Source organism: Bufo bufo, chromosome 2, assembly GCF_905171765.1.
Source record: "Bufo bufo chromosome 2, aBufBuf1.1, whole genome shotgun sequence".
In the NCBI taxonomy this organism is placed as follows: Eukaryota; Metazoa; Chordata; class Amphibia; order Anura; family Bufonidae; genus Bufo; species Bufo bufo.
Genome location: NC_053390.1, coordinates 675,935,081 through 675,959,172, shown reverse-complemented (window position 1 = coordinate 675,959,172; position 24,092 = coordinate 675,935,081). Strand labels below are relative to the sequence as shown.

Below are 24,092 nucleotides of genomic sequence, written 5' to 3'. Positions count from 1 at the left end.
CGCATTTAGACATAATGGGGGAGATTTATCAAACTGGTAGAACTGGTTTAGTTTCCCATAGCAACCAATCAGATTTCACCTTTCATTTTTCACAGCCCTTTGAAAAATGAAAGGTGAAATCTGATTGGTTGCTATGGGCAACTAAGCAAGTTCTACTTTACACCAGTTTGATAAATCTCCCAATATCCACGGCCCTGATTTATCGTGCTTCACTCCAGAATTCTGGCTCCAAAAAGTCGCAAAATAGGGCTTTTGCAACTTTTTGAACTCACTTGTGCAATATTTTGCAACCTTTTGCATTGTTACACCACTAAAGTTTAGTAATGTGGGTGGAAAAGTGTGTATGGCTAGCTATGTTAATGAGTTTCACTCCAGACTGATCATTGAGACTTTTAAAAAAAGTCACAACCTCGCTCCAGTTGGAGGATGGAGTAGGAAAACTGGAGGAGCTTTTCTAGACAGAAGTGTTAGGTTTAAGGATAAGCCAAATTTATGAAAAACATGAGACATTTGATAAACGTGGTATAAAGTACTCCAACACAGACCGAAGCAAAACGGACTTCAGATATTCCCCTCATGATAAATTTCCCCCCCCCCTTAGTCTCTTGCATCTTCTGCAGTAGTTAGTAAAGGAGTAGTGATGCCATACTTCTCCCGATCTCATATGGGGCATGGAGAGATGATAAAGTTGCCTAGGCTACAGTCCGATCCCCAGTTAAAATCAGTTGAAATTGGACCAACGCAAAATACTTGCTGGATCTCGGACGGATCCCTTGGCAACTAACTGTAGCCGCCCAGCATGCAGTTGTATCTCCACACTCCAAAGACCAGACCAGGCGGGAGACCATGCATGGACAACCTCTAACAATTCAACTGTTATAAAGAGTTATAAAGAGTACAGCCATTCTTAGCGACTGTTCAACATCTCATTTTTGCTGTACGTCAAGCAGATAAACAAGATAAATATATAGAAACACATGACTTGACCTACCTATAGACTATAATTGGGCAAACACCGTTCAAAAGTGCATACTTTTGACTCACTTTGTCATTGTTTAGGTTTATGGACTTTTTTCTTTTTGCAGGATAGAATAACATAGTATACCACACTTTTCTGTCCTACAAAAAACATTAAAATTAAAATAAAAAATAAAAAGGCTAAAGAACCACAAAACGTCATACGTTTTAAATGTCTAAACGTCTCCACCTGATGTACAGACCCTTACATGAGTTCTGATGTATCACACTTATGGTGACCGCTGAAACTCCAAATCTGCCCAGTCCTCTTCCACTTCATTCACAAATAATCGGGAGCGAGATGAAAAGGTTCAATGTTGCTTTCCTGCGAGGACGTGACCTGGAAAACATCTGGATGCCCGCTCGTCACGGAAAATGTGCTCTGGTGACCAAAGGACATCCTATTTCCAGGCTCTACTCCCCCCTGACCTTGCTAGAAACCTTTTACACCTCAGACATCTATAGTACTAGACAGAGCGGAGGTGCCTCATGGGGTACAGATACGTCAGGGGGACCGCGGTGAGCCGGCATTAAATATACACTGATTAGAGCTGTACTTTAGGAGCTTTAAAATATCCATTGACTAAAAACCTGGCATCTAGGTGGTATCCTATCAGACACTGGATCTCCACCATTGAGGTGAAACTGCCTTCTTCCATGAAGTCACGCCCTACTAACATGGACCTGGAAGAAGTCAATAGCCAATCACTCTTCCAATCCCTCCCTGTGCAGCAGCCATAGGCATGCCTGGGAAGTGTAGTGCAATCGCCTGAACGTATAGGCCCTGATTATCATACCTTCACGCCAGAATCCTGGCTTTAAAAAAGTCGCAATTTGCCTTTTGTGACTTTTGGGCTCATTTGTGCAAATATTTTGCGACTTTGCATTTTTTTACACCCTTCACTCTCAGTTTTGAAATATGGTGGGGAAGTGGGCGTGGTTAGCTATGCTAATGAGTTCACTCCAGATTGATCACTGAGACTTTGTTAAAAAGTCACAGTCTCACGCCAGTTAGGAGGGTGGAGTAGCTTTTCTACACAGAAGTGTTCTCAAACAACATGCGATATTTGATAAATGTAGCATAAATTACGCCAACGCTGGCTCAAGGAAAACGGACGTCAAATATTCCCCTCGTGATAAATTCCCCCCATAGACCTGTCCCCACAAAATGCAGTGTAATCTGCAGGCGGCAGGAGGAGCGGAGCATATTGATATGGGGGCAGTCCTCCAGATAAATGTATAAATTACAGGTTTTACTGAATACTTTATATCAATCTGCTCCGCTCCTCCTGCTCTATAACATGCTGTCTGCAGATTGCACTGCATGTCATGGTGACAGGTCCTCTTTAAATAGTTAGATTCAGTTACCTTTTCAGGACCATTTTCTATACAGCATAGCATATGGAGGTTACCTCTTCCATATCACACGTAACCTGCTGTTTCGCACCTTTAGGCACTTAGGCATTTACACTTGTCCACTGGTAAGCCAAAATTTGGAGGGTAACAGAACTGTGCCTCTTCTGTGTTTCGGACCCACTTCTGATTACAGTCATACAAAATACTGACCAAAATAAGTGAGTTGTAATTGAGGCCTTAGGCTATGTGCACATCTGTACTGGGGGCTGACGACAAGAATAGCATTGCACTTTCCTTGCCATCTAAACTGCTGGCACAACAGAACCCGAAGCCATGACCCAGATGAGAACGTGCTATATTATCTCTTCTGCCAAAAACCGTAATCAAAACACATTAGTGATGTTCGACCGCAATTATTTTGCACAGAACTGTATATATTTTTTTTAAAGAGACACCTAAAAATGTGTGTATTTTAAGTTATTTTGCTCACTTACATTTTGTGATTACTAAATAAATTAGGCTTTTGTTGTTATTCCAAAGTCCTGGTATCTAGAGTAGTGATGAGCGAAGCTACATCCAAAGTCACTTCGCTCAACACTTTGGATTAATGCTGTATGGAGAGATCAGTCTCCGTACAGTATTAAAATGTACAGGAAAACCACTTTAAAGAGGACCTTTCACCGATTATTACACTATGAACTAAGTATACAGATATGTGGAGCGGCGCCCGGGGATCTCACTGCACTTACTATTATCCCTGGGCCCCGCTCCGTTCTCCCGCTATGCCCTCTGGTATCTCCGCTCACTAAGTTATAGTAGGCAGAGATTTCAGTCCCTAAGTTATGGTAGGCGGAGTCTGCCCTTGTTCTGCTCTAGCGCTAGCCAATCGCAGCGCAGAGCTCACAGCCTGGGAGGTTATTTTCTCCCAGGCTGTGAGCTCTGCAATGCGATTGGCCAGCACTACAGAAGAACAAGGGCAGACTCCGCCTACCATAACTTAGTGACCGAAGATACCGGAGGGCATAGCAGGACAACGGAGCAGCGCCCAGGGATAATAGTAAGTGCAGTGAGATCCCCGGGCGCCGCTCTACATATCTGTATACTTAGTTCATAGTGTAATAATCGGTGAAAGGTCCTCTTTAAAGTGGTTTTCCTGTACATTTTAATACTGTACGGAGACTGATCTCTCCATACAGCATTAATCCAAAGTGTTGAGCGAAGTGCTAATGCTACGCTTATTTAAAAAGTGAGATGCTTGGCCAATGCATTTTGTACAAAACCATCTGAGCCCGTCTGCCAGACGCCAAGGCGATCTCTGTAAGACGGGTCCTAACACTAAATACTACCTGTTATGCGCCATAATGGCTGCCATAAAGTTCAGGAAGTGTTGGATCCACATGCATGCTGGGTCCACTCTGCCTTTTACCATTTTTGGTGCCATAATGGCCTCCATTACAAGGGATGCAGGTACCAACCCCTTTTTTTTTTGCAGATTTACAATGCTGGAGATGTGGCACTCCAGCGAGTCGTACACTCCTGATTAGCCCTATCTGCCCCATAGGCTGATTTTAATTAGTTTCAGTATAAAGCTGTAGCCTGCTCTCACTACATTCATTGGAAGCTGTCTGGCACAAGGAAAAGGTATAGAGTGGGCTCGGCATGCATGTTGGTACCTGCATCCCTTGTAATGGGCACTTTAGGGGCTAGAACCTGGGATCTTTAATCCCTTGTCCTATTCACCCTGATAGATCTCTATTAGAGTGAATAGGACCTCACACTCTCCCTGCTGCTCTGTGCATAGTACACACAGCAGCAGGGAGATTACCATGGCAACCAGGGCTTCAGTAGCCTCCTGGCTGTTTATGGTAACCGATCGGAGCACCAGGATTACCTGCTAGGGCTCCGATCAGAAAGCTGCCACTGCCACCAATGAAGAGGAGGGGAGGGGACCCTGTGGCCACTGCCCACCAATGACTAATACTGGGGGTGGAGGAAGGGGGGCGCACTGCGCCACAAATGATTTTAATACGGGGGAGGGCGCACTGCGCCACCAATGATTTTAAATACTGGGGAGGGCGCACTGCGCCACCAATGACAATTAACGTTTAATACAGGAGGCCGGTGTGTCGGCACAGAATCACATAACCGGCACCCTGCCTCTGACAGGGAGCTGCGATCAGCGGCAGCAGTTAACCCCTCAGGTGCGGCACCTGAGGGGTTAACTGCCGCTGATCGCAGCTTCCTGTCATATAGGCTGGGCACCGCCTCCTGTATTTGTATTAGATGTTAATTATCATTGGTGGCGCAGTGCGCCCACCCATCCTCCTCCCGTCTCTCCTCATTGGCAGCGCGGCACAGGGGGGAGGGAGAGAGTGCCTCCTTTCCCCCTGTGCTGCTGAGAAAAAATATCGCGCGCTGACAGCAGCACGCTCATGTTCTGTGATAGCATGCTGGACGCATTATCGGCAAGGTTAGATGCTGATACCGATAACTTTAAAAAATCATGAATATCGGCCGATAATATAAGTAACTCCTATAATCGGTCGATCCCTAATTTTTAACAGAAAAGTGGCGACATTTCCTTCCATCCTGCCTCCTATTCATAAATCAGTGCTTTCCTTCACTATAGAGGATAGCACTCGCTGGTTATTACCATCTCCTGCCAATCCAGTTATAGGCGCCCTGCAGTAACCAATAAGCACTTTACCTTGCTAGTGGGGAAGGCGCTTATTGGTTAACACTTGAATGACCAGGCCTAAAAGGCCTTAATGACCAGGCACTTTTTTGTGATTTAGTGCACGTGGTGGTTCAAACGGTTTGCAACTATCTTATTTGTTGGACTACCAAAATAATTTTTGCAACAATTTTTATTTGGGGGAAACTATCAAACATTTTTAAAAAGTACATTTTTTTTCAAACTATAGCTCCCCATTTTTTTTTAATATGCAAACTGACACCAAAATAAATTATTATAATTAATTCCCCTATTTTGTGTAGGCCGTTTTGTTATAGAATATGTATAGTTTTCACGTGAATGGGGCGGTAATGGTGAGGGTTTTGATCGGTGTGGTTGTTTTTCTTATGAATTAAAAAGAAAATGTAACTTAATTTTTAATACATTTCTGCTACTTAATATGTCCCCCAAGAGGTCATAAAAAGACCTTGGGGGACACAGTCACTTTTTAAATTTTGCACCTTTTCCTTTTTATTTTTATTTGTATTTTAGTAATATTTTATTGTATTATTTTTTTATAATTGGTTATAAAATTTTTTTATATATATTTTTGCCACATAATAACAAGGTCATAAAAAGACTGTTGGAGGACAATGAACACTTTTCCTTTGTATTTTATTTTTTTATTTCCTTTTTATTTATACATTTTTTTTGAATTTTCTATATTTTTTTTAAATATAATTTTGCCACATATGTCCCCCAAGGGGTCATAAAAAAAGACTGTTGCAGGATAGTGAACACTCTTATTTAGCACTTTTTCCTTTTTATTGTATTTTTTTTAAAGAATTTTTCTATTTTTTTTGTGCCACATAATATTTTATTTCTCTTTTCTTTTATTTATATTTTATATTATTTTTTATTTAGTTTTCAATTTTATATATATATATATATATATATATATATATATATATATATATATATATATATATATATATATTTACCACATAATTTGTCCCCAAGAAGTCACTGAAAGACCTTTGGGAGACAGTAAAGTGACTTCTTTTTTTGTACTATTTCCACTGTAAACTGGAAGCATCCAAGGAGCCCCAGTTGCAGGAAACCAGCTTGCTGGTGGGGGGGCTTTGTGCCAGGGCAGAGCTGATCAGGGTCTCCTGATCCTGCAGCTCTGCGCTCCTCCGCCCCCGAGACACCCAGCGATCACGTGATCGCCGGGTCCACACTGCAGAGCGCTCATGGAGAAGCACTAATAAAGCGCTTCTGTCTTCTCCTTGGCTTCCCCGCTCTCACTAATAGCCGGGGAACCTTTCCACTCCTGCTACAGTGCAGGAGCAAAACCTGTGATCCATCCGCTGTGCAGTGCTCAGGGCAGAAACACAGCTGGTCGCAGTATCAGCTGTGTTTCTGTACAACAGGACGGGGGCCTGCAAACCATGGCTCTGGGGACCACACGCGCCTTGCAGGTTGTGCACCCCTGGTTTAGGCACACGACAAGGCACAGAAGGCAAGGATTTTTATTATGGCTATGGTCTTGTGTGGGGGCTCATTTTTTGCAGGATGAGGTGACGTTTTTTTCGCTACCATTTTGGGGTACATACAACTTTTTGATTGATTAACATTATGTTTTTTGGCAGGTGAGCTAACCATAAAAAATCTGTTTTGGCGCAATGTTTATTTATTTATCTTTTTTACAGCCTTCACCTGATGGAGTAGATCATATGATGATATTATAGAGCCTGTCGTTGCAGACGCAGTAATACCAAATATGTAAATTTAATTTTTACCTTCTACATATATATTTTTTTAAATAACGGATTCGGGGGGGGGGGGGGGGGTTATTTTTATTTTTTTTAAATGTCAAACTTTTTTTATTTTACACTTTGTGTCCACCATAAGGTCATACAAGACCTCGGGGGGACATTTACCAGTAGCTTCATTTATTTTTTTAACTATTGATTTCTCCTGTAACTGGGGCTGACATAGTAGCTCCAGTTACAGGGGAAATACACCCCCCAGAGAGTCTGTACAGAATTAGGGCTTGTTCACACGGCCGTGCCGTGTTTTGCGGTCCGCAAATTGCGGATCCGCAAAACACAGATGCCGCCCGTGTGCTTTCTGCAATATGCGGAACGGAACGGACGGCCCTTTATAGAAATGCCTTTTCTTGTCCGCAAAACGGACAAGAATAGGACATGACTCAATTTTTGCAGGGCCACGGAGTGAGCAACCAAGTGCTATCCGCATCTTTTTGCGGCCCCATTGAAGTGAATGTGTCCGCACCATAGCTGCAAAAAATGCGGCTCGGCAAACCACGGTCGTGTAAATGAGCCCTTATGAAACGCTGTACAGCCTCAGTGCAGGGCTCATCGAGGTCTGTAAAAGACCAGACAGCTCCTGCACTCCGCCGGGACCCGGCGGTTACATGACCACCGGGCCAGGACAGGAAGCAGCACATTGCTTCCTCAGCTGTATACACAGCACTCATTCAGCGCTGTGTATACAGTGATCTAGAAGGCAGGGACACCCAGGAACGGTCCCTGCTTTCTCTCTGGGGTGCCCTGCTGTCACGGACAGCGTGCTCCCTGCTCGGCAGCTGCACAATTAGCGTGAATCTCTGAAAGGACGTTCAGAAACGTCCGATCAGAAATAAACCCGACTACCCAGGACGTTTACAGTCAATGGGCAGTGGGGAAGAGGTTAAATATAGAGGGATATCCTCATACACTGTCAGAATGCTAACAGTGTTTGGGCATACCCCCAAGGATGACTATTTATGGAGAATGCCATATCTGGAGTCAGGCAGGGGACTCCTAAGCAGAGCCTGAGTGGATACCATGTTCTCAGGCTCACTGCATGTGAAAGGCAATCAGTGCACTGGAAAACAATCTGCCTCTGGCCATGTTGGATTTAAACTGCCCAAGTTTGGTTCTCCCCTGTCCCTATTCACTAGATATGCATGCTCCGCCAAGCATGCATATGTATGGGAGTCCAAGTTTTAGTCTGCAATCTTCATTCCTGTTTAAACTTCCTGATATTCGATTTTCAACCTGATCCTAGTTTCAGACTCTCTAATGTAGAGGTGTCCCTCCAGTAATACATGCTGGATCTGTGCAAACTGCCTTGTGTGTGCGTTCCCCCCTTAAAAACTTACAAGGGAAAAACATCCACCAAAGTGGGAATTAATCAGAGATGCAACAAAACACCAATAACACTGAAGGAACGCCAAAGAACCACAGTGGAGATGGAAGTATCTGTCACCAGGTCCACTATAACCTGTACACACCACAGAGAGGTGCCAACCCAACACTTCCCATCACCCATTTGAGACTGGGATAGAGGTTCACCTTTCAGCAGGACAATGACCCTAAACATACTGCTGCTAAAGAGACACTCGGGTGGTTTAAGGGGAAACAATTAAATGTCTTGGAATGGCCTAAACAAAGCCCAGACTTCAATTCAGTTGGGAACCTGCGACTGCTGTACACCAACACAACCCATAGAACTTGAAGGAGTTGGAGCAGTTTTGACTGGAAGAATTGGCAAAAATCCCAGTATATACAGTAGATGAGCTAGGCTAATAAGCATAACCCAAGAGATCTGCATCTGTAATTGTGGAATAAATCAAAGCAACAAAAATACAAGCTCACCTCATGTTAGTGCACAGAATAAGGCCTCATGCACATGACTGTTTTTTTTTGCGGTCGACAAAAACGTGGACCCACAAAATATGGAGGATGTCTGTGTTGCATCCGTTTTTTGTGGACCCACATTTTGTGGCCAAGAATAGGACATTAGGAGTATTGTGTTTAGGATTATTGAGACTTGTTTTTAAATCCGTTTTTTTATATTTTATCATATTAAATATTTTATACGATTATTGTGTTTCCATATATGGGCCTAGATATTAGGTGTGCCTAACATGCATTACTTAAAAAGTTCTATGTTGCAATAGACCGGGTGAGTCTATGGTAGTTAGAGCACCCTATTCCAAATTACCTAGAGGGTGAGCCATTCTGATTCAACTAGAATACAAGAATAGGACATGTCTTTTGTGGAACGGACATATGGATGATCTGTGTGCTTTCTGTATCCGTTCCATTAAAGGGTTTCTACCACCACATTTTGACCTAATTAGCTGTCAGACACTAGCGATCTGCTAGTGTCTGCTGTACCTAACCATGCTATTGTAATTCCTTTCTCTGCAGCGGTTACCCTAAAAAAACGTAGTTTTATTGGTATGCAAATGAGCGCATACAGTCATAGAATTCCGTTATGGTCCGTGGTAGCGGAATCCATAATGTGATTCTTAGATAACCCGAACCTGTACGCCGAACTTGAAAACATAAGTTCGCTCAACACTAAACACGTCCTCCACAAAATGCAGATAAGGGGCCCATTGAAGTCAAAGGGTCTAAAAAAATTAAAAAAATAAAATGGATACACCCTGGACGTCATACAGACATCATCTGTATTTTGCGGGTCCGAGTTCTGCCGACCGAAAACTACATACGGTCGTGTGCATGAGGACCAAGGGTCAGCTCCAAGAGGCCTTGCACATATAGTTAAGGAAGGGGATGCAATCCAGCACCTGATCTGTAAAAAAAAAAACTTGACATGGCTCCACAAAGTACAGACTAAGGCTACTTTCACACTAGCGTTGTTTAAATCTGGCGTTCAATTCTGACACCGGAACTTCCCGCCGGATCCTGAAAAACGTGTGAAAATGGATTACATTTGAATCCTGATCAGGATTTTGATCACAATGAAAAAATGCATTGGAAAAAACGGATCCGCCGTTTATAGACTTTAACTTTTTTTTCACATTTTTCTGGTTTAACATGCAAAAGCCGGATCCGGATTGACTGAACACACGGCGCCGGATCCGGCGTTAATGCAAGTCAAAGGGAAAAAAAGACCGGATCTGGCGTTCAGTCAAAGTGCTCAGGATTTTTGGCCAGAGGTAAAAATACAAAATGCTACGGTTTTCTGAAAAGCCTGATCAGTCCAAAAGACTGAACTGAAGACATCCTGATGCATCCTGAACGGATTGCTCTCCATTCAGAATGCATGGGGATAAAACTGATCAGTTCTTTTCCGGATTTGAGCCCCTAGGACGGAACTCAGCGCCGGAAAAGAAAAACGCTAGTGTGAAAGTACCCCACGTTAAAGTTCAAAGTTTTTTGTCTCAATTATTAATAGTGTGTCACAGTAACAATTGTTTGCACCTTCAGAGTGTTAGGCATACTGTGTAAATGAAATGCTACAAACTCCCCCAAAATCCATCCCAATTCCAGGTTGTAATGCAACAAAACAAGAGACACACCAGGGGGAACAGGGGGGGTGGGGGGTTTGGAATTCTTTCGCAAGGTCCTGTATATGAAGGACTCACACATACTCTGCAAAAACAAAATGGTAACACATTTTAAATAAAAGGTTGACTCATTCTGCATTTAGAAAGCAAAGGAACAATAAAAAAAAATTCCAGTGCACGTGTCCGTGACCTTTAAAAATCAAGTAACAAAAAGAATTCCTACAAAAATAAGAATGTGAACAATCTTAATCCACTCCCCAGTAATCAAGACAGAGATTTCAAACCCAACTGAAGTTTTGAATTCTGCTTGAAGTACAATAATGTAGGTTCTGGTACAATGTTATAAACACAGTTCACATATAACACTTTCAGTATAGAAGCAAAGCCATGAATTACCCGGCACGTGACAAATCAAGAGGCATGGGAAAAACAGAACTGGAGACGCCGCACTTGTTCTGTCCCTACGTAAATCTCTCCAGATCCCACGCTTATTATTATTCACGGCACAGTCATTTAATGCTTAAGTAAATTGAAAGCACTTTGCAGCTGATGAAACCTTGGGATGAAAGACATCTTTGAAGATGCTGCGTCACCACATGTTCAAGTCCATGAAAAGAAGTGAGGTGCTAATTAAAAATGTACAGATAAAGCAAAGACAATACCTGCGGAGTTCATTCATGACCTTGAAAGCCTTCCTGGTGTGCCGCGGGTTCATAGTCACTGGACAGAACTTCTCAGTGTTCTCCTTCACTTCCACAGGCTTCTGGTGGCCTACCTTAGCGCCCCTGTGCAGAAAACATACACGTTACCAAACTTATTAACTTGCGCCAATTCCAACAGCATAATGCAGTTTTTTTGGACTCTGTTCATATTACCATTTGGAGTCCCTTGGGAGGTTCTGTCACTTTTGATGTAAAGAAAAACCCAACAATAAAGCACTATTTTTGTTGTTCAAATGCCAGAATGTCACCAGGATTTGGTGCATGGAGCTGAGGACATGGGTTGCTAGATGGCCTCTAGCACATCCGCAATATCCAGTCCCCATAGCTCTGTGTGCTTTTATTGTGTAAAAAAAACCGATTTGATACATATGCAAATTATCCTGAGATGAGTCCTGTCCCTGACTCATCTCACATATAGGACTCATCTCAGGTTAATTTGCATATGTATCAAATCGTTTTTTTTTACACAATAAAAGCACACAGAGCTATGGGGACTGGGTATTGCGGATGTGCTAGTGGCCATCTAGCAACCCATGTCTTCAGCTCTATACCCAAAATCCCGGTGACAGGTTCCCTTTAAAGAGGTTGTTACCGCCCCTCCCCGCCAGACCTGTGGAGGGAGGAATTCTTACTTACTGCCAGTTGCTCTGTCCATTGCTGTGTTTGCTGCAGTCCGGGCCCCACTTGTAAACTTCTGGCACAGACAGCGTGCCGCTGCAGCCAATAATGACTAGCCACGCCGGCAATATGTCCCCCAAAAAGCGCGTTACTGGGTCATGTGCTGCCAGAGAGACATGTTACCGCTCCAGTTTATAAGCGGGGATCGGGGCATAGGAAACCCAGTGGTGGCTGAAAGAGCAGTAGGGAGTAAAGGAGAGTACGGTTCCCTCCACAGATCCGGAGAGGGGTAACAAAAAAGTGGGATAACCCCTTTAAAGGTTGGCCTCTTTGTACCTAAATAACACATTACAGTATGGTATTAATATAATGGCTAAAGTGCTTCTGAGATTACCTTAACCTACATAGAGTGGCCCCCTGGTACCCCATTGGTAGCAGTGTAAGGCTACTTTCACACTTGCGTTCGGAGCGGATCCGTCTGGTGTCTGCACAGACGGATCCGCTCCTATAATGCAAACGATGGCATCTGTTCAGAACGGATCCGTCTGCATTATATTTCTGAAAAAAATCTAAGTGTGAAAGTTAGTCAGACGGATCCGTCCAGACTTTGCATTGAAAGTCAATGGGGGACGGATCCGTTTGAAAATTGCACCATATTGTGTCACCTTCAAACAGATCCGTCCCCATTGACTTACATTGTAAGTCTGGACGGATCCGTTTGGCTCCGCACGGCCAGGCGGACACCCAAACGCTGCAAGCTGCGTTCGGGTGTCCGCCTGCTGAGCGGAACGGAGGCCAAGCGGAGCCAAACTGAGGCATTCTGAGCGGATCCGCATCCACTCAGAATGCATTGGGGCTGTACGGATGCGTTCGGGGCCGCTTGTGAGAGCCTTCAAACGGAGCTCACAAGCGGAACGCCGAACGCAAGTGTGAAAGTAGCCTTAACAGGCACTTATTGTCCTAAGCGTTCCAAAGATGGCACTTGGTGTTGGACGTGGTCCAGGATAGTGATGGACGTCCTGTATCTGCGCTGACTGCTTTCTGAACCTTATACATTGTACTGTGGTACCGCGCTATACACTCCCTACCCGCCTTCACTGTTGTCAGTGCCTTGAAAACACAGTACACAATTGCTTTAGACTCCCAGATTGGTATTTACCTGTTTCTGAGTTCTGCTTGTTCGACTGTATGTTCGCGTTTTCTCTCTTCAGCTCACATCGACATGAGGGGGATTCGGGAGGCTACATCCTATTGCTGTGGCTTTCACCGAGCTTGCCCCGGCCGGTGGCACAGCTCTAGTTCAAAGCTTTCTAGCTCGCGCTCACACGGAGCACTGCGTGACGTCACAATTTGAGCTACGGATAGTCAGGAGGACCAAGATTGCCCCAACGCGTTTAAAATAAAACGCTATTCTTTTTCAAGGCACTGACAACAGTGAAGGCGGGTAGGGTGTGTATCGCACGGTACCACAGTACAATATACACGTGTCAATAGTGTTTCAGTAGCGGCAGCGGTACCGCAGCGTCAGTTATTGAGAGGTGGAAGCGCCTGTGTAATAAAGTAGAATATGGAGTGCTTTCTGAACCTGTTCAGTAGAAAGCAGAGGCAACATCTTAGAAAGATAGAGAGAAAAAAAAAAGACAATGCAACAGCACTCGGCAAACCAGAAAAAGTACAATAATGCCATAGTCGCAAAAAAATATTATACTGCTAATGCTACGCTTATTTATAAAGTGAGAGTCGTGCACTCCTGATTAGCCTGTCTGCCCCATAAGCTGATTTTAATTAGTTTCAGTATAAAGCTGTGGCCTGCTCTCACTACATTCATTGGAAGCTGTCTGGCGGGCGCCAGGAGAGGTTTGGAGTGGGCTCAGCATGCATGTTGATACCTGCATCCCCTGGAAGTAATGGAGGCCTTTATGGCACCAAAAATGGTAAAAGGCAGAATGGATCCAGCATGCATGTGGAACCAACACTTCCTGAACTTTATGGCGCATATCAGGTAGTATTTAGTGTTAGGACCCGTCTTACAGAGATCGCCTTGACGTTTGGCAGACGGGCTCAGATGGTTTTGTACAAAATGCATTTGCCAAACATCTCACTTTATAAATAAGCGTAGCATTAGCACTATAATTTTTGTGACTATGGCATTATTGTACTTTATCTGGTTTGCAGGGTGCTGTTGCATTGTCTTTTTTCTCTATGTTTCTAGCCATGGCAGCGTGCACCTGCGCATTGGGATGTGCTGACTAACCCCCTTTTTAAAAAAAAAAATAATCTTAGAAAGGTGATGCCCATCATTGGTGATGCAAACTGGTCCATCAGGGGGCCATTTAGCAGTCTATGTTATTACACACAAATCGGATCCCTTGCTAAACACTTGGATCTGTCAAATTACTGATCTAGTGCAGAATCTTAACTTCAATTCTAAATAGAAGCAGTACGCCAACTGAAACAGCCAGCCTGAGAAGAAATCTTCACAAGAGTAAGGAATTCATATATCTATTCTTTGTGAGGCAGAGGGGAGGGCTCCTGCTGCAACCAGCTGCCTTACAGAAAGGAGCAGTTCTGGTGTGAGGTTTGTGAGAAACAGGAAAGAAAAAAAAGTTAGGCTACTTTCATACTTGCGTTCAGTGCGGATCCGTCTTGTATCTGCACAGACGGATCCGCTCCTATAATGCAAACGCTTGTATCGGTTCAGAACGGATCAGTTTGCATTATTCATTCAAAGAAATGTCTAAGTAAAAACGGATCCGTCCTGACTTACATTGAAAGTCAATTGGGGACGGATCCATTTTCAATTGCACCATATTGTGTCAGTGTCAACGGATCCATCCCCATTGACTTACCTTGTAAGTCAGGACAGATCCGTTTGGCTGCAAGCTGCGTTTTAGTGTCCGCCTCAAAAGCAGAATACAGGCGCAACGGAGCCAAACTGATGCATTCTGAACGGATCCTTATCCATTCAGAATGCATTGTGGCTGAACTGATCCGTTTTGGGCCACTTGTGAGAACCCTGAAATGGATCTCACAAGCGGACCCAGAAACGCCAGTGTGAAAGTAGCCTTACCGTGTGGCTCCAAGCATATTCTATCATGGGGTTAAAAGCACAAAATTATACCCATTCACGACTTGCCTACGTATATATATATATCCCACGATAGTGATCTATAATGCCTCATTCACACGTTAGTGTTTGGTCAGTGATTTCCATCAGTGATTGAGTCAAAACCAGGTGCGGCTCTAAACACAGAACCTTATATCTGTGGAGGCTCCAGTCCTGGTTTTGGCTCACAATCACTGATGGAAATCACTGCCCAAACACTGGCGTGTGAATGAGACTTAAGGGCTCATGCACACGACCGTTGTTGTTTCGCGGTCCGTTTTTCACGGATCCATTGCTCCATATGAGTTTTTTTTCCTCTGATTTAAGCCCTATTCCGTTCCATTATTCCACAAAACATATCCGTATGGTTTCCGTATGCGATCTGTTTTTTGCGGATCGGAAACAGTAACTTATTAATCACCAAACACATGAGAAATATGACTTGAATGGGGCCTCGGACCGAGATTTGGGGACAATAATAGGACATGCACTACTTTTTTGTGAAATGGACATATGGAAATACGGAAACTGAATGCACACGGAGTACCTTCCATTGTTTTTGCGGACCCATTGAAGTGAATTGTTCCGCATTCGGTCCACAAAAGAAAAAAAATGGAATGGAAGCGGAAATAAACTATGTTCGTGTACATGAGCCCTAATGCTGTGAGTTTCAGACAGGCGCTGCACTTTCTAACCCTATCTCTCCTCCGCAGAAGCAGAAACCTGTTGTCCTGTCTTCCTCAGCCTGCATAGAAAATAGTCCCACCCCAACGATTCCACTAATAATTAGCACCTTAGTATGTATGTATGTATGTATGAGACACCCCCCCCCCCCCTTACCTTAATTTCCATCTCCACTGTCTAAAGAAGACAGAACTGTATATTGCTAGGAATTTAAAAGCCATGACGAATGAATGAAAGGTGTCTGGACCAAATCCCCTGCCCCTCCATAAGGTCCCTATGTCAGCACAAGAAGAGAGGAGGAAAGCTACTGAGCATCTGTCCACCACTGAATGAACCACCAGAATTTTAGGCACAGGAGAAACAGCAGAGGGCACTACCAAACAGGAAAATGCAATGTACATAAAAAAAAAAAATATATATATATATATATATTTTTTTTTTAAAAAGCTATATTTTTATTACATGTATATTGCAATAATACTTAATCTGAAATGCTGCAGTCATTACATAGTAATGGGGATTACCCCGTTAAGGCTACTTTTACACTTGCGGCAGAGTGATCCGGCAAGCAGTTCCGTATGCTCACTGATGGCATTACTAAGAATGATCAGGATCCTGATCAGTCTTGAAAATGCCTAATCAGTCATTAAAAAAATGCATTGAAATGCCGGATCCGTCTTTCCGGTGTCATCCGGCAAAACGGATCTGGCACTTATTCTTTTCACCTTTTTTTCGGTCTGTGCATGCGCAGACCGAAAGGATAGATCCGTCACTTTACATTCCTATGGAAAAAAATGCCGGATCCGGCATTCAGGCAAGTCTTCAGTTTTTTTCCGCCAGAGTTAAAACCGTAGCATGCTGCGGTTTTATCTTTTGCCTGATCAGTTAAAATGACTGAACTAAAGACGTCCTTATGCATCCTGAACGGATTACTCTCCATTCAGAATGCATGGGGATATGCCTGATCAGTTCTTTTCTGGTGTTGAGCCCTTTTTGACGGAACTCTGTGCCGGAATAGAAAAACGCTAGTGTGAAATACCCTTAGCCCCCTCAGAGCCCAACATACAGAATATGTATGACATTCAATAGGCACTGGGCTTTTTCTCTACTGTAGATAATAAAAATCTGCTCATGTTTTTTATTATCACTTTGAAAAAGGATTTCCTGTTCTCCTGGGACCCAATCTCATCTTATATATGGGGTCAGAATACAACCATCTAAGTGAGTAAACAGGTCCTTTACGCACCCCTTGTCCAAACCCTAGCTGAAAATGAGGTCCCTTTCTGATGGGATGGAGGGAGAATCTGAGGCCCCCTCATGATAAGGCAGGTTGACTACCACCGCTCTAAATGACGTGCCTGAAGACAACATACAAAGTAGTGGCTTACAATAGATACTCTTGATAAAGGTCATTTTGAAATCCATGAGGACTGAGAAATGACCATGGGTATTTATCACGGGCATTGAGCCAGCCGGGTTTCTCCTGCCATCTACAATATCCTCTATGTTACTGTAAGTCACTGATTAACATGCTGCAGCTTTTCTAACCGCATGACTGATCACTTGACAAACAAGCCACTAAAACCTGCACTGCATGAAACCGTGATATGACAATCTACAACTACCGCTATACATTACTAATGAGGCCTGCTATACCCAAACTAGCACACAACAGAGTACCGATCCCCAGTGTCACTGGGGAAAGAAGCGTGCTAGTGATCAATCCCTCCCTCATCAGTAAGAGCTGATTCTCAACAGAATAACAGATGGTCTACAGGATCACAGAAAATGTTTTTTATGCATATTTCTATGTTTATTTAGTGTTTATGATTTTAACTATTCCTTATACTTATTCCTGCATTTTCCTAATCCTATAAAAAGATTTACATTTCTGGTACTTGTAAACCGTATTGTACTGGTGTACAGTACAGACCAAAAGTTTGAACACACCTTCTTATTCAAAGAGTTTTCTTTATTTTCATGACTATGAAGGCATCAAAACTATGAATTAACACATGTGGAATTATATACATAACAAACAAGTGTGAAACAACTGAAAATATGTCATATTCTAGGTTCTTCAAAGTAGCCACCTTTTGCTTGGATTACTGCTTTGCACACTCTTGGCATTCTCTTGATGAGCTTCAAGAGGTAGTCCCCTGAAATGGTCTTCCAACAGTCTTGAAGGAGTTCCCAGAGATGCTTAGCACTTGTTGGCCCTTTTGCCTTCACTCTGCGGTCCAGCTCACCCCAAACCATCTCGATTGGGTTCAGGTCCGGTGACTGTGGAGGCCAGGTCATCTGGCGCAGCACCCCATCACTCTCCTTCATGGTCAAATAGCCCTTACTTTCAAAGTTTTCACAATTTTTTCGGCTGACTGACCGACCTTCATTTCTTAAAGTAATGATGGCCACTCGTTTTTCTTTACTTAGCTGCTTTTTTCTTGCCATAATACAAATTCTAACAGTCTATTCAGTAGGACTATCAGCTGTGTATCCACCTGACTTCTCCTCAACGCAACTGATGGTCCCAACCGCATTTATAAAGCAAGAAATCCCACTTATTAAACCTGACAGGGCACACCTGTGAAGTGAAAACCATTTCAGGGGACTACCTCTTGAAGCTCATCAAGAGAATGCCAAGAGTGTGCAAAGCAGTAATCCAAGCAAAAGGTGGCTACTTTGAAGAACCTAGAATATGACATATTTTCAGTTTCACACTCTTTTGTTATGTATATAATTCCACATGTGTTAATTCATAGTTTTGATGCCTTCAGTGTGAATCTACAATTTTCAGTCATGAAAATAAAGAAAACTCTTTGAATGAGAAGGTGTGTCCAAACTTTTGGTCTGTACTGTATGTATATTCAACATTCACCACTATAACTAAAGGCCAAGAATCTGCCAGATAATCGCTTACACCTCCCCTGTGTACAGCTATCAGCGACTGACAGCTATCTATGTATAAAACACTTGGGCCTCTTGCACACGAACGTTGTGCATCCGTTCCGTGCATTGGGGACAGCAATTTGCGGCCCCCAATGCACGGGCAGCGTCCGTGCGGACGCCGGGACAGATCAAGACACATTCAACTTGAATGTGTCTGTGATCCGTCCGCACTGCAAAAAAAATAGAACAAGTTTTAATTTTTTGGCGGATCGTAGCCACAGACAGAAACACCACAGAAGCACCAAGAGAATGGGTCCGCATACGTAATGCGGAGTGCACACTGGCCACTTCAATACAGCCACGGGCACACAACGTTCGTGTGCAAGAGGCCTTATAGAGAGAATGCTATCAATCACTGAAAACACCTCCTCTATGTACAGTCGTGGCCAAAAGTTTTGAAAATGACACAAATATTAGTTTTCACAAAGTTTAGCTTTTAGATCTTTGTTTCAGTTGTTTCTGTGATGTAGTGAAATATAATTACACGCACTTCATATGTTTCAAAGGCTTTTATCGACAATTACATGACAATTATGCAATAAGTCAGTATTTGCAGTGTTGGCCCTTCTTTTTCAGGACCTCTGTAATGCGACTGGGTATGCTCTCAATCAACTTCTGGGCCAATTCCTGACTGATAGCAACCCATTCTTTCATAATCACTTCTTGGAGTTTGTCAGAATTAGTGGGTTTTTGTTTGTCCACCCGCCTCTTGGAGGATTGACCACAAGTTCTCAATGGGATTAAGATCTGGGGAGTTTCCAGGCCATGGACCCAAAATGTCAACGTTTTGGTCCCCGAGCCACTTAGTTATCACTTTTCCCTTATGGCACGGTGCTCCATCGTGCTGGAAAATGCATTGTTCTTCACCAAACTGTTGTTGGATTGTTGGAAGAAGTTGCTGTTGGAGGGTGTTTTGGTACCATTCTTTATTCATGGCTGTGTTTTTGGGCAAAATTGTGAGTGAGCCTACTCCCTTGGATGAGAAGCAACCCCACACATGAATGGTCTCAGGATGCTTTACTGTTGGCATGACACAGGACTGATGGTAGCGCTTACCTTTTCTTCTCCGGACAAGCCTTTTTCCAGATGCCCCAAACAATCGGAAAGAGGCTTCATCGGAGAATATGACTTTGCCCCAGTCCTCAGCAGTCCATTCACCATACTTTCTGCAGAAGATCAATCTGTCCCTGATGTTTTTTTTGGAGAGAAGTGGCTTCTTTGCTGCCCTTCTTGACACCAGGCCACCTTCCAAAAGTCTTCGCCTTACTGTGTGTGCACAGATGCGCTCACACCTGCCTGCTGCCATTCCTGAGCAAGCTCTGCACTGGTGGCACTCCGATCCCGCAGATGAATCCTCTTTAGGAGACGATCCTGGCGTTTGCTGGACTTTCTTGGACGCCCTGAAGCCTTCTTAACAAGAATTGAACCTCTTTCCTTGAAGTTCTTGATGATCCTATAAATTGTTGATTGAGGTGCATTCTTAGTAGCCATAATATCCTTGCCTGTGAAGCCATTTTTATGCAACGCAATGATGGCTGCATGCGTTTCTTTGCAGGTCACCATGGTTAACAATGGAAGAACACTGATTTCAAGCACCACCCTCCTTTAACATGTCAAGTCTGCCATTTTAACCCAATCAGCCTGACATCATGATCTCCAGCCTTGTGCTAGTCAACATTCTCACCTGAGTTATCAAGACGATTACTGAAATGATCTCAACAGGTCCTTTAAAGGGTTTCTATCAGTTCGTATGACATAATTAGCTCTCAGACACTAGCGATCCGCTAGTGTCTGCTCTGGCCAACCATCCTAATATAACAGCTTTTGCAAAAAAAATAACTTTTATAAATATGCTAATGAGCCTCTAGGTGCTATGTGGGCGTCATTAGCACCTAGAGGCTCCGTCTACCTTCATACACAGCCTCCGCCCAGCGCGTCCCTCCAGCCCGCCCATCTCCTGCTGAATGCGATCCTCCGTGTGACGCAGCGGACGAATTCTCGCACATGCGCCGTGCGCGGCTGTATTCGGCGCATGCGCAGTGAATGTCTGACCGCTTCCCTGCTCAGACATCTCCACTGCGCCTGTTCCTTGGAGCACTATGACGTCATCGGCGCAGGCGAGATATCTGAGCAGGGAAGCAGTCAGACATTCACTGCGCATGCGCCGAATACAGCCGCGCATGCGCGAGAATTCGTCCGCTGCGTCACACGGAGGATCGCATTCAGCAGGAGATGGGCGGGCTGGAGGGACGCGCTGGGCGGTGGCTGTGTATGAAGGTAGACGGAGCCTCTAGGTGCTAATGACGCCCACATAGCACCTAGAGGCTCATTAGCATATTTATAAAAGTTATTTTTTTTAGCAAAACGGCTGCCCCAAAAGCTGTTATATTAGGATGGTTGGCCAGAGCAGACACTAGCGGATCGCTAGTGTCTGAGAGCTAATTATGTCATACGAAGTGATAGAAACCCTTTAATGACAGCAATGAAATGCAGTGAAAAGTTTTTTTGGGGATTAAGTTAATTTTCATGGCAAAGAAGGACTATGCAATTCATCTGATCACTCTTCATAACATTCTGGAGTATATGCAAATTGCTATTATAAAAACTTAAGCAGCAACTTTTCCAATTTCCAATATTTATGCAATTCTCAAAACTTTTGGCCACGACTGTACAGCTATCATTGACTGGCAGCTATCTCTGTATACACACTTACACAGAGCATACTCTCAATCACTGATAACACCTCCCCTGTGTACAGCTATCAGTAACTGACAACTTTATATATACACACTTACATAGAGAATGCCATCAATCACAGATAACACCTCCCCATGTACAGCTATCAGTGACTGACAGCCATCTCTATATACACATTTACAAAGAGAATGCTATCTTTTTTTGATAACATCTCCCCTGTGTACAATTATCAGTGACTGACAGCCATCTATGTATACACACAGAGAGAGACTATCAATCACAATCACTGATAACACCTCGCCATGTACAGCTATCAGTGACTGACAGCTACCTCTGTATACACATTTACACAGAGAATACTATCAGTCACTGATAACACCTTCCCTGTGTACAATTATCAGTGACTGACAGCTATCTCTGTTGTGGGGATTTGCTCTGGTAGTTAGGACTAGCGGATGCAGTATAGAGGCAAAGTACACAGTTCTTGAATCAAACAGCGGTGTTTATTCGCATATTGGTGTATCACAAAACGCAGGTGGCTTGGTGTTTGTTCACACACAAGAAAAGTCCATAAACGATAAAAGGTCACCTTTTCTCCTGGGTGTTAAATTCACACCCTGTTAGCAGTTCAGCCTCATCAAGTCCATAGGCGGCCTGTTCGCCTTTAGAGGGGACTGAGTCCCCCAGCCCGGCTCAAACCTCAAATCCCAGCACAGCCCTCAGTTCACAGCACACAGACTCCTGAGCTCCACTGTGAGAGGGAAGTAAATCCACACATCTGGCAGTGCTGGCTGGTTTTTATGCCTGGCAAAACCCAGCCTGGAACATGGGGAGTAGTCACCCACCCAGCACTTTGACTACTCCCAGTAAGAGCTGTCCCGGAACAGCTATGATAGCCATGCTAAATCTCAAGGTGTAAATTAGCAATAGCTGCTGCTGACACATAAAATACCAGCTCTTACTTCACCGAGGCCAGGAACCTCGATGACACATACATTCCATCCACGATGATTCCAGGTACCTTCTTACACTGTATACACACTTATACAGAGAATGCCATCAATCACTGATAACGTATCCATGTGTACAGTGAATAACATATCTCTGTATATACACTTACACAGAGAATACTATCAATCACTGATAACACCTCCCCTGTGTACAGGTATCATTGACTGACAGCTATATCTGTATACACACTTACCGCACTTTCGCCCCATAAGCCGTGACACATTAGTTCAAAACCCACCAAAAGCACACCTTTTGGTTAAATATTTTTTTTTCTTATTTTCCTCCTCAAAAACCTAGGTGCGTCTTATGGGCCGGTGCGTCTTATAGGGCGAAAAATACGGTACACAGAGAATGCTATCTCAATGCTTGAATACTTGTAAATACCCACCTCGAAGCTTGCCAAGAGCGCATTTTCATTCTTTCTAAAATTCCAGAGGAGCATGTACAGTATGGCCTATAAGTTTCCTCACACAGATGGCGCTCTCCGTAAGGTGAGATAGTACCCCCAAATGCAAATATTCAAGTAAGATTAAAACTCTCTTTCATGATCAGATCTGAAAGACAAGCATTTGATGGTCTGGCAATTAAGCCACCCATCTATATTTTGGTGGCCCACCTCTACCAAGTGACTGTGGTAATTTCATATCAATAATGTATGCATGCAAATGGAATCATTCTTCCAGGTCCACTAGCGAATAGTTATCTGTGCTAAACGTTACCAAATCATATGTGTTATTGAAGCAACTCAGGGCCCATGGGGATGATATATTCAAAAAGAGAAGTTTTTCAGGAGTAAAACAAACATGGATGACCTATCAACCAGTAAGTCATTTGTCTGACAGCCATCTCTCCTGAGTCCCCCACACGTTTGACTTAGCCGGGTACGTATGTGCTCACAAAACGGAATGCAGACAGCACCAGACTTTCAATGAATGCTGACCTTATGTAGCTATGGATGCATGTATGCAGCCGGCAATGAGCCTCACTGCATAGAACAAGGTAGCATCAGCCTCCAAATTCCCATTTAGTAGGCCAAAGTCACATATACAGTCAGGTCCATAAATATTGGGACATCGACAAAGTTCTAACATTTTTGGCTCTATACACCACCACAATGGATTTGAAATGAAACATTAATTGCAGACTGTCAGCTTTAATTTGAGGGTATTTACATCCAAATCAGGTGAATGGTGTAGGAATTACAACAGTTTGCATATGTGCCTCCCACTTGTTAAGGGACCAAAAGTAATGGGACAGAATAATCATCATAAATTTAACTATCACTTTTTAATACTTGGTTGCAAATCCTTTGCAGTCAATTACAGCCTGAAGTCTGGAACGCATAGACATCACCAGATGCTAGGTTTCATCCCTGGTGATGCTCTGCCAGGCCTCTACTGCAACTGTCTTCAGTTCCTGCTTGTTCTTGGGGCATTTTCCCTTCAGTTTTGTCTTCAGCAAGTGAAATGCATGCTCAATCGGATTCAGGTCAGGTAATTGACTTGGCCATTGCATAACATTCCACTTCTTTCCCTTAAAAAAACTCTTTGGTTGCTTTTTGCAGTATGCTTTGGGTCATTGTCCATCTGAACTGTGAAGCGCCGTCCAATGAGTTCTGAAGCATTTGGCTGAATAGGAGCAGATAATATTGCCCGAAACACTTCAGAATTCATCCTGCTGCTTTTGTCAGCAGTCACATCATCAATAAATACAAGAGAGCCAGTTCCATTGGCAGTCATACATACCCACGCCATGACACCACCACCACCATGCTTCACTGATGAGGTGGTATGCTTAGGATCATGAGCAGTCCCTTTCTTCTCCATACTCTTCTCTTCCCATCACTCTGGTACAAGTTGATCTTGGTCTCATCTGTCCATAGAATGTTGTTCCTGAACTGTGAAGGCTTTTTTAGATGTCGTTTGGCAA

At 43.6% G+C, this 24,092-nt stretch overlaps 1 protein-coding gene across 3 annotated transcripts in view; it reads right to left on the bottom strand.

The window, feature by feature from the left end:
* KLHL2 (kelch like family member 2) overlaps positions 1–24,092 on the bottom strand; it is a 143,995-nt gene that overhangs the window by 99,919 nt on the left and 19,984 nt on the right. For all 3 annotated transcript variants that reach the window (XM_040418630.1, XM_040418631.1, XM_040418629.1), the window contains exon 2: positions 11,039–11,161. In XM_040418630.1, coding sequence (XP_040274564.1) covers positions 11,039–11,161 — 123 coding nt within the window. The remainder of the gene's footprint in view (positions 1–11,038; positions 11,162–24,092) is intronic.